At 42.9% G+C, this 10765-nt stretch overlaps 1 protein-coding gene across 1 annotated transcript; it reads right to left on the bottom strand.

Annotated features, from left to right (window-relative positions):
- Positions 1 to 4411: 4411 nt before the first annotated feature.
- On the bottom strand, positions 4412 to 6675 carry LOC120840937. Its single transcript, XM_040211730.3, has 2 exons — positions 6457 to 6675; positions 4412 to 5435 (listed from the first exon to the last, which is right to left on the bottom strand). Exons 1-2 carry the CDS (start codon positions 6601 to 6603, stop codon positions 4638 to 4640), a joined length of 945 nt encoding a protein of 314 aa, XP_040067664.1. The 5' UTR covers positions 6604 to 6675; the 3' UTR covers positions 4412 to 4637.
- Between the last annotated feature and the right edge of the window lie 4090 nt (positions 6676 to 10765).

Genomic DNA, 10765 nt, shown 5'->3' with positions numbered 1-10765 from the left:
TGTTGGGACCGGAGCGGCTCGGCAACGGGAGCTCGTGAGGGCGCGTGTATTGACAGTTCGTGGCGGCGCTGTAGTCGAGTTATCCGGCTCGCGCAGCCCGCCTTTTTTTGTTTTTTTTTTTCTTTTTTTTTCTTTTTTCTTTTTGAGCGGTGCATGTATCGAAAGCTAGGAGCGCGAGCTCATAGCGTTGGCAGCTGCCCTTGGTGCACGGGAGCTCGTGCCGCCGAGATGTGCCCTAGAGCAAGGAGCTCGTGCTTGTAGCAGACATTCATATTAAAAATAGCGCAAAAGAGACGGGACAAAAAGACGAAGAAGCACACAGGACAAACGCTAACTGGCAACTAAACTTTATTGAAAGCTTCCAACTTTGCTATCGCCATGCACGTGCTTAGTCTCGTTCAACAGAGACAGGGCGTACCGCCAAATCCGCACAAACGGTTCTTGTAGCGGACGACGTTGCGTCGTCTGCTACCAGAACCGAAGAAAGGTGGATCATCTGTTACACGCTGTATGCTGCAAGTGAAACGATAGAAAAAAAAGTTGCATTGGGAACTTCTGCTATTTAACAAGGGGCACAATTGATGACCTGTGCTTTACTTGGAAGTGCCAATTCATTCTAAAGCGTCATATGCTTAGGTGCGAGGTATCATGTGGCCACAGAGCAGCCGCTTGCAGCCAATTTCGTTTTCTATACCAGGGCAAGTGTTCTTAACGGGATTCTCTCCCATTCTTAGACGGTTGATAGTTAAAAAAAAGGCCGTCCTGAAAGCCCAGAAAATGGCAGTTCCAACAAGGGTACAGGCACCAAGCTAGGCCTAATAGGCACGGACCTATATATCAGATTTTTAAACTGGTGCTTATCGCAGCCAAGCGTAGCGCGTCTCGCGTGCGTCGCCGACGAATCAGTATTGTTATTTCCTTTGATTGTCAAAAAACATCATAAAACTTTGTGGAAGCATTTATTTTGGCCGTACGAGCCAAAACTGTGAAGTTCTGAAAATTGGGGCTGTGTCTCCTTTTCAGAAAGTTTATTTGATTAACACATTTTTTTATTAAATTTATAAATATTGCATACAAATAATAATGTCTCTTAAATTTTTACAAAAATTTTAAACACTCACTCTGTCTGGCAACCGTTCCAAAGCTACCCAAACCATCCAAAACACCTGAAGGTTCAAGCGTTCTTCTGAAACTTCCCGAAACCCAAGTTTCTGAAAAAGTTTTTTCGCATCATCAGTGCATAATGTTGATCAGCAAAATGGATAATGCTTTCTTATGCCTTGGTTATCTTGCAGCCTTCGACGCTCAGCTGCTTAGGCCGTGATAGACCTGCACATCCAGAATGGGCACCTACAGCAGCAGAACAGGGAACTGCAAGTCTGTTGGGCAGGTGCTCGGGCACGTGGTGTCTTTCAAGCACCAGGGAGAGCAGGCGAGGCCCGGGGAAGAGGCGACGCCCCAGGAACCGGCCAGGCCTGAACCACTTGAGCTGTTTCTGATGCCTCTCCGCAACATGGAACAGCTTAGTGCTGCAGAAGCGCAGCTGAAGAACTTCACCAACAGGACACTGCCGGTATTTATGTGTCCTCTTTTTCACAATATTTATTTATTTATTTATTTATTTACCCTCAAGGCCCCGAAGGGCATTACAGAGGGGAGTGGGGGGGGGGGGGGGGGGGGGGGGGGGATTAGGTGACAGGGTACAGTTGTTGATACATGAAATATGATACAGTAATTAATGCACGCTTGCTTAGACACTTCAAAAATATTTACACAATGTTATAACAGTAATAACAACTAGAAAATGGTTAATGAAAACTAACAAACAAGGCATTTTTAAAATCAATAATATTGGTTATGGAGGCTATGTCAGCGGAAAGGCGATTCCAATCGGAGCTAGTACGAGGAACGAAGGAGTTATAATAAGTGTTAGTTTTGTAATTGGGGATACCGACTTTGTACTGGTGATCTACGCGGGATGAAACATAAGTAGGTGGCGTTAGAAGTTCATGGCGCATGAAAGGGTTATTATGGTAAATCTTGTGAAATAAAGTGAGGCGAAAAATGCGTCTACGGTTCATTAGTGTGGGTAAACCAAGGGTATTTTTCATTGAAGTAACACTGGATGTACGATGGTAATTACAGAGTATGAAACGTGCTGCACGATTTTGAACCGATTCCAATGTTTCAATGATAGTATTATGACCGGGGTCCCAGATAGAACATGCATATTCAAGTTTAGTACGTACTAAAGTAGTATATAAAAGGAGTTTTAGTGACCCTGGTGACTGTGAAAAATTTCGTTTGAGATATCCAAGCATGCGATTGGCGTTGTTAGTTACGTAGTTAGTGTGAGTTACCCAGGAAAGATCAGAAGTTATGTAAACACCTAAGTATTTGTAAGAGGACACAGACTGCAGCGGAGTGTCGTCAATGTAGTAATTCGAGCATATGTTAGTATGACGGGAAACTCTCATGGATTTACATTTATTAAGATTGAGTTGCATCAACCACTTGTCGCACCAGTCAGATACAGAGTTAAGATCAGATTGGAGAACAGAGGTGTCAGAGTTATTTGTTATTTCTCTATATAGTACACAATCGTCAGCAAATAAACTAATATTAGAGGAGACACATTCAGAGAGATCATTAATGTAGATGAGGAAAAGTAGCGGTCCTAAAACAGAACCCTGGGGAACTCCAGATCCTACGGGAGTCAGTGAAGAGTTAGTACCATTGGCATGCACAAATTGAGAACGGTTGGTTAAAAACGATTCTATCCAGCGTAGCACGTTCGGATCAATATTGAGGTTGCTAAGTTTTAATAGGAGTAGCCGGTGAGAAACTTTATCGAAGGCCTTAGAGAAATCAAGGAAAACGCAGTCTATCTGGGAGCCACGGTCAAGGACAGAATGAAGCTTATTAGTGAAAAGTAGAAGCTGTGTTTCGCAGGAAAATGATTTGCGGAAGCCGTGTTGAGTAGGGTGAAAAAAAGAATTCGATTCTAGGAAACATGCGAGGTTTGAATATATGATATGTTCGAGTATCTTACAAGGAATGGATGTTAGAGAAATTGGCCGGAAGTTATTCGGTGAGGAGTGGTTGCCACTTTTATGAATTGGAGTCACCTTTCCAACTTTCCAGTCTTCGGGAAGGCAGCCTTCCTCCAATGATTGCTTAAAGATCATTGATAGTATAGCTGATGAATACGATTTCGTGTTCTTTAAGAATTTAGAGTTAATATTGTCAATACCGGATGAAGAGGAGAGCTTCAGGTTATTAATTATTGCAGCTATACCGTCGTATGATATTAATATTGGATTCATTGGAAAAAAGTCAGGGCAATTAAAGTTGGGGTACACAGAAACATCGGTGCAAGAAAAAGATTGAATAAATATATCGTTTAGCAATGATGCACACTCATCATGGCCTACTGGTTCCCCATCTGTGTTTGTAAGCTTCAGGTCACCGTGGTTATCATTAGGTTTGATTAAGTTCCAAAAGTGGCGAACATTTGTAGATAAAATTGTGGGCAACGTGTTAGTAAAAAAATTGCGTTTTACTTCTAATACTGCACGTTTATATTCCTGCTCGGCGTAATGATAGGCGTTAAAATGACTCTCTAGTTTTGAAAGTTTGGCTACACGAAAGAGGCGTTTCTTTTTATTTGAAAGTCGTTTAAGTCTGGTGTTGTACCAAGGGGAATTACTTTTGGATGATAATGTGCGAACAGGAATATATGTGCTTATTAGATAGTTCACTTTGTTTCGGAACAGACACCAATTTTCATCTACAGACCGTTCAAAAAAATTTTCCACAAAATAACTCAGAAATTCACACAATTCAATATTTATAGCCGTAAAATTAGCTTTTCCGTAATCACGAATCGTTTTAACTATTTTCGGGGAATGACTTGTGGTTATATTTAAGGTGAAATGCAGCAATAAATGATCACTAAAACCAGGCAGATAGGTAATAGGAGAAACAAGGTCGGCGAAGGTTGACAATACAAGATCTAGCACTGAGGCACAGGAGGGCGTAATTCTGGTGGGGCGAGACACTAGCTGAGAGAAATTGTAGTCCGAACATAAATTGAGGAATTTGTCACTGTCAGACGAAAAAGGACTTGAGTAAGCTGTTTCCGCCGACCACACAATATTTGGATAGTTAAAATCACCCAGAAGGATGACGTTTGGTGTGGGAGATCGCAAAGTCACTGTACTGATTACGTCATGAAGTTTGTTCAGAAAGCTATCGTCACTTGAGGGAGGGCGGTAACAGGCACCCAAGATATATTTTTTGTGATTCACGGAAAGGCAAACAAAGACTGTTTCGAGATCACTTGCAACATTCAAATGAAGGGAATCTATGTGTTCGGCGACTGCAATCAACACACCTCCGCCTTGGCGAGCTTCCCTATCAGTGCGATAAATTTTGAACCGTTTGTTAGTAGTTAGGATTTCGTTATCATGAATTTTGCTAGAGAGCCACGTTTCTGTCAAAACTACAACATCAGCCCCGGTGGAGTCAATGGCAGAGCATAGATCATCGCGATTTCGCATGACACTTCGGATATTAGTAAACAGAACAGTAATTATTTCGGGCGCGAAAGAAGAACCACTACCCCTCGCACTATGTTAGGGCAAGGCAGATCGGGCAGATGCTGCGCGGGCATTTAAGTTTGGTGCCACGTTATTTTGCAACGATGAGGAAGGTTGATTATTATCGCCTCCAGGGCTTCTTGTATTTGAATTGCTCTTGCCCGGCCTTCTGTCATTTCCAACTTCATACACCCTGTCGTTCGCATTTTCATACATGAAACATTTATTGTTCACGTAAAGCTTATTGTAGCGCAGTTGGAAGACGCTCTTTTGTAATTTTCCAAAATCAAAAAGTTTCTGTCTTGCTAGGCGCGTAGCCGGAGAAAAATCTTCATTAGCCGTTATGCCGCAGGCTTTAAGCTTAGGTCGTGATTGCAAAATTGTTTGTTTTGTTTTGAAAGAAGAGAACTTGACAATCAGTGGCCTGCATCCTCCGACTGCGTGCGAGCCAAGCCTGTGAGCACGTTCAACGCATTCGTCAGAAACTTGCAGACTAAGTGAAGTAGATAACCTATCTAATATTTTTACTTTAGACTGTTCCCAAGATTCAGAGGTGGAATCTTCAATACCGTGAAAGATAATATTGCTCCTTCTTGAGCGGTCCTCAATATCGTTCAGGCGCTCGTGCAGTCTTTGGTTGTCCTTAATAACAGACTGCATTAATCCCTCGGCAGCCAAGAGTTCTTCCCGGGTTGCATCGAAAGTTGCTACTTTGCACTCAACGCCTTCGAGCCGATTTTGGATGTCGGTAACCTTTAGTTCGACGGATTCTTGCTTACTTTTTAACTCGTTAATAGACTTAATTAGGCTAGCTTGGCCTTGGTCAATCTTGACCTGTAGTAAAATAGATAAATGGGCTAGTTGGTACATCATTGAATGGAAAGCGCCGAATAAACAAGGACCAAGAAGGGGACAGAGACGAAGCGCTTCTCACAACTGAAGGTTTATTGAAAACAACATTGACTATTAATACCGTCTATCAGGGTGTTGGCTCAAAAAGAAAAACTCTTTATCAGTTAAGTGCAGTGACGGCGCACTAATACACAGACTCACCCCTTGCTCTCTTATGCGGAATGCCTCGTGTATTTCTCGCGCTGTTTTGTTTTCGTATCTGCCCAGAACTGTTGTTTTTTCCAATTCCGGGCTACATGGGCACCTATCACAATGCACCGCAAGGTTGCCCGACGGGGACTGTTTGACTGACCAGGCATGTTCTCTGGCCCTTTCATTAATGCAACGCCCCGTTTGGCCGACATACGATTTCCCGCAACAATCTAAAAAAAGTGGCGGCTCATTTTGAAGTGCCAGTGGTGTTTTCAGCGCCGCATAAGCTGTTTCACTTGTGTTCAAAAATAAACAACAAAAAGGGAGAGGGTAAGGTGTGTCAAAGGAAACACGCTAATCAATACGTGGAGTGTGCAACGTCAGTGGTGTATAACATACCATTGAGTTGCGGGAAATCGTATGTCGGCCAAACGGGGCGTTGCATTAATGAAAGGGCCAGAGAACATGCCTGGTCAGTCAAACAGTCCCCGTCGGGCAACCTTGCGGTGCATTGTGATAGGTGCCCATGTAGCCCGGAATTGGAAAAAACAACAGTTCTGGGCAGATACGAAAACAAAACAGCGCGAGAAATACACGAGGCATTCCGCATAAGAGAGCAAGGGGTGAGTCTGTGTATTAGTGCGCCGTCACTGCACTTAACTGATAAAGAGTTTTTCTTTTTGAGCCAACACCCTGATAGACGGTATTAATAGTCAATGTTGTTTTCAATAAACCTTCAGTTGTGAGAAGCGCTTCGTCTCTGTCCCCTTCTTGGTCCTTGTTTATTCGGCGCTTTCCATTCAATCTTGACCGTACGTTCATTTACATCTTGCAAGAGTTTGAACATGTCGTTAAACTGCTTGGCCTGATCGATAGACATAGGTCCCGGATTCGCCTCGACGTCACCGGAGCGTAACAAGAGAAGTTTTAATGTATCAGCGGAATGTAGGACAAGCATCGCATGTGTACACAACCAGTAATACAAAGAGCACAAAGAACAAAAAAAGCGCGATGACCGTGGGCACGGTAACTCGAGAAGCCATAGGTTATTACTTCGTCTAGAGTGTATAGACCTTTTCATTTCAGTAGTTGCTTGACCGGCGGGTAGAGGGCGCTGGCGCACTCGCCGCCATTAGGTTGCTTTAGTTTGGTCGGTTTCGGTTTCAACGTGCACGCGATTGTGATGCTGTTTCATGCCACTTTCGATTAATTTTGCAATATAAATTTCTTGTAGCACACAGCGAATGAAACAATAGTATTGAGCCACTTGGCAAACGACGAAGTGGTTTCGAGCCTAAATTGCGATCTTTTTTTACGAACACTATATGCGTCCGATTCCGTCCATCGTTAATTTCGGCCAGGTTCGGCGGTGAAACAACTGCGCTGATGCACAGGGAAAGTTCCATTGTCCAGGGCCGTACTCGCGGATACTAATTTCCAGAAGAAAAATAAATAAATAAAGAGCAGGACAAGCTCCGCCTGCAGCGTGCGCTCGTTGCCTGCCACCGTGCTTTGGCTGTGCGTGCACCGAGTGGTACGGAAGGTAGATAGCTCGCGCTCAAGTCAGAGCTGCTACTGCTAACCTTATATTCCAACATACTATATTGCATGAGTGCTTAGTGAAAAAGCAGGTCGACAACATGATTAACAATCTGCTGAATCACCAAGAACAGATGAACTGACAAGTTTACTGTTCGATGTTTGGTTTCCGTACACCAACCTAACTGCGAGACTGGAAACGTCTTTTATAATGCCTAGAAAAGTTTTATATAATCACGTAGATAATATAAAAAGTGATATTGTCTCGACCGGTTTTATTTAAGGAAATTAAGCGTCCCAGAAATATTTTGATACACCAGCGTAGGCTGACTAGACAATTTCTTTAACTAAAGTACTCCTTTACAGCATTTCAAAATATTGGCCTTATGAAATAAACTTTTTGTTATATGGACATCTGCTTACGACGTTCTCAAGGTATGAGAATAATGAGATAAGTGAATGCCAGACTTTAAATAAAATCTAATATTCATCTTCTGTAAAATTTGCCAAATGAAATTGAAGAGCGCAAAAGAAATGATCTCCGATGATTAAAACTTGTTGTTGGCCTAGTTGCTTCATGATGCAGTCTAGAGGTTTTTGCGCGACACAAGGGACGATCACAAGCGAGTAGACACGGACAAGCGCTTGTGATTGTCCGTGTCTACTCGCTTGTGATTGTCCCTTGTGTCGCGCAAAAACCTCTAGACTTCTTCTCCGATGCGTTTGGCTGAAGTCGAACGCCAGGCGCCACCCAATGGACGAAAGCTGTTCACTGATTTGAAACGATGCGCTTTGCAGATTTTGACGTCGCCAGCTACTGAAAATAACTCCCTATTCGCCGTCGACAACCGGCTGTACTCGGGTGATTTTCATGCAGAAGGATTCTTTTCGGCGTCACATTTTGTGAATCATAGGCACAATCAAGCTGTCTGCGACAGTTTCTTACGCGGGGAGTCCAAATATTTGTGTTGAAATAAATTAATTGAATCTGCGTGGTTATATTTAAAAAAGAATGTCTTAAACAATTTAAAGACTATGGACATGGGACCAAGCACGATATTCAATTCCGTGGAATTCATAAATAAACCGATAAAGCGAATGCTTATATCGCACACGCGATTAAGAACGTAAAACAGATATAGGTATGATATTGCGAACAAACAAGTTGCCTAATGTTAAGGTACCGTTATTTCTAGCATAAAAAAATAATTCAAACTAAACGTTTGTTCCCGCGTCTTGTCCACAAGTTCTCTAGTGTAATCAAAACAAACTGTTTTCGATTTGTTGTAACTGCAAAACACCATGCTTTTGGGAAAAACACGTGGCTAATTACGCCGAGTGTTTTTGTTTCCTTCCTTGACGCCAATGCGCACTCATATATATAATAACATTAGGCTTCCTATTGCAAATGTTCCGCCCTTATTAGTAACCAAACCTCAGTTCTCATTAGATATTGGTATTTGAACCCTCGAGGCTCTCTTCAAGTCATATATGTATTCGATGTGCGCAAGTGCTAATGCTGATTCCTGTATCCCGCACGCCGACGGTAAAAAAAATATTCAAAACGTGTTACAAAATCAACTACAGAAGATACGCGCATAATGATGTAGTGGAATTGCATAGTAAGTATAAGTATCTGACGACACTTTACGGAGTAAGGCAAGAGACGCGGCGAAACGCGACGAAAAACACGAATTCAAAGCATCCGCCAAGGCGCGGACGGGAGAGCGGAGCAACAAGTTGAAGCAACCTAATGGCGGCCGCATCACGTGATTCCAAGATGGCAGCGCCCATGCGGCGGAGGGTGAAAAGGTCTATAGAATACTGATATCTTACCTGTACGTAGAACAAGAAAGGGTTCGTCAGCGACATCGCCGCTAACGAGTCACCGTGCCCACTGGCGTAGGCCACACCATGCGCTGCTTTTGTAGCAATTGACGTGGCTGTCGCAGTCGATGGTCGCGCTAGGTGCGGCTGAATCGACGCAGGATTCTCGATGAGGGCGACGTCCTCCAAGGCCGGTGAAGATGGGCACTTCCATAGGATGATTGACGGGCATAAGGCTGCGATTCTTTGTGGTTTAACTTGGGTTATCTGAAGATTTATGCAAATGGGGTTGGAATGTGGACTGAAGCCTTTTACCGTAATATTTCAAATGGATGCCCACCCAAACTATGTTTTAAGCACGGTCGGTGGCAAATTAAAAATGAGTAAGTTACCCTACCTTCATTACGGGCCTTCTGGTATTTATAACAGCAGAGTGCATGCACAGCCAATGCACAATGGAAGGCTATTTATTGTAAGGGGTACCCTTAAACTGAACCGTGCGATAGAATTGTGTCAAGGTGACTCAACACCAGTTGCACGTTTTGCAAGTCAGCTTTAGTAGCCTGCGTAAACTTTTTGCAATTGTTAAACTACGTTTCATAGAGGCTACTGAAGGGAGAAATGATGGACGGTGGCCACCAAAAATTAAATATTTGTGCATCATTACATTTTTGAACAGTTCTTTCCACCCGACGGTCATGTAGACAAGAGGCCTTCATGTGCATCCTCATTGAACGGCATTTTATGTCTTTTTCAACTGCCGCTTCTTGAGATATTTTTAAGTAAAACATTTCACAATGGGGGAAGTAAAATGGCCCACATATTTGCCTTTGGGTGCTTACAATATGTCGGCCTGCAAATAATCATAAATCATGCTGATTTGCTACGACACTTCTGCCCGTTTTATCCTTATAAGTTAAATTCCGCACCTGCAACAACTCTCGCCGTGAGTATGTGTGCGGAGCACGCACAAACCTGCCTGCGTGCTTTTTGTGTTTAATGCTTGCTTGACAGAAGGATCGAGATGCTGTAGTATATATTGGGCTTCTTTTGGTTTTGTTCCTGTTCTCACTTGAGGCTATAATCAAGAGATCTAAATATTTAGGGCAATAAATTCATTTGTGCTTTCGGCATCTGCTACAGAAGTAAAGGTACATGCTTGAAAATAACTTTTAGCCTGGTCTAAAATCGCTTTTGAGCGTGCCCACCATATGCGTATGCCCAAACAAATTTGTAAGGGGTTGCCAGATAAATCTTAATTAATTCCATCTTTACTTTACATTAGTAGTGCATTTCCAAAATAAGATGTTAACCAGTCCTAACCGAAGGTCACCCTATGAGAGGAAATCAAATTTTCCAAGGTGAAAGAGTAACTGTCATTGCATCCGCCACTTTATTTAGGGGGTGTGAGTGCATGCGTAGCTGTGTCTTCAGGCATAGCCTACGGTAGTCGCACAAGCGATTATTACACGAGGCGAGCTTGAGCTGAGTAAGTTTTTTCATTGGCCTACAGGGCCACAACTGAGTCAGCACTAAACAAAAATATGGAAAGGTAACTACTCATACTGTGCTGCTGTTGCCATTTTTTGCAACTATGATGACGGTTTTGGTCAATTCCTGCCTTTTTATGCCTTTTTCAATTCCAGTCTTCGTAAAGTCGTAAAATAGGTGATAAATTTGTAGGGTGACTAGCCGGCAGCTAGACTAAGCTTTAACAAAGTCAAGATGCGCAGGGTCTTGAATGCACTGTTTTG

Source organism: Ixodes scapularis, unplaced genomic scaffold (assembly GCF_016920785.2).
Source record: "Ixodes scapularis isolate PalLabHiFi unplaced genomic scaffold, ASM1692078v2 PGA_scaffold10__122_contigs__length_95168666, whole genome shotgun sequence".
NCBI lineage: Eukaryota > Metazoa > Arthropoda > Arachnida > Ixodida > Ixodidae > Ixodes > Ixodes scapularis.
Note: the sequence above shows the minus strand (reverse complement) of the source record. Positions and strands in the feature narration are given on the sequence as shown.

Coding starts and splice junctions, on each gene's coding strand:
- LOC120840937 (XM_040211730.3), bottom strand. CDS start 6,603: ATGCTTGTCCTACATTCCGCTGATACATTAAAACTTCTCTTGTTACGC. Junction 5,436..6,456: donor AAGATGTAAATGAACGTACG/GTCAAGATTGAA, acceptor ATTTTACTACAG/GTCAAGATTGACCAAGGCCA.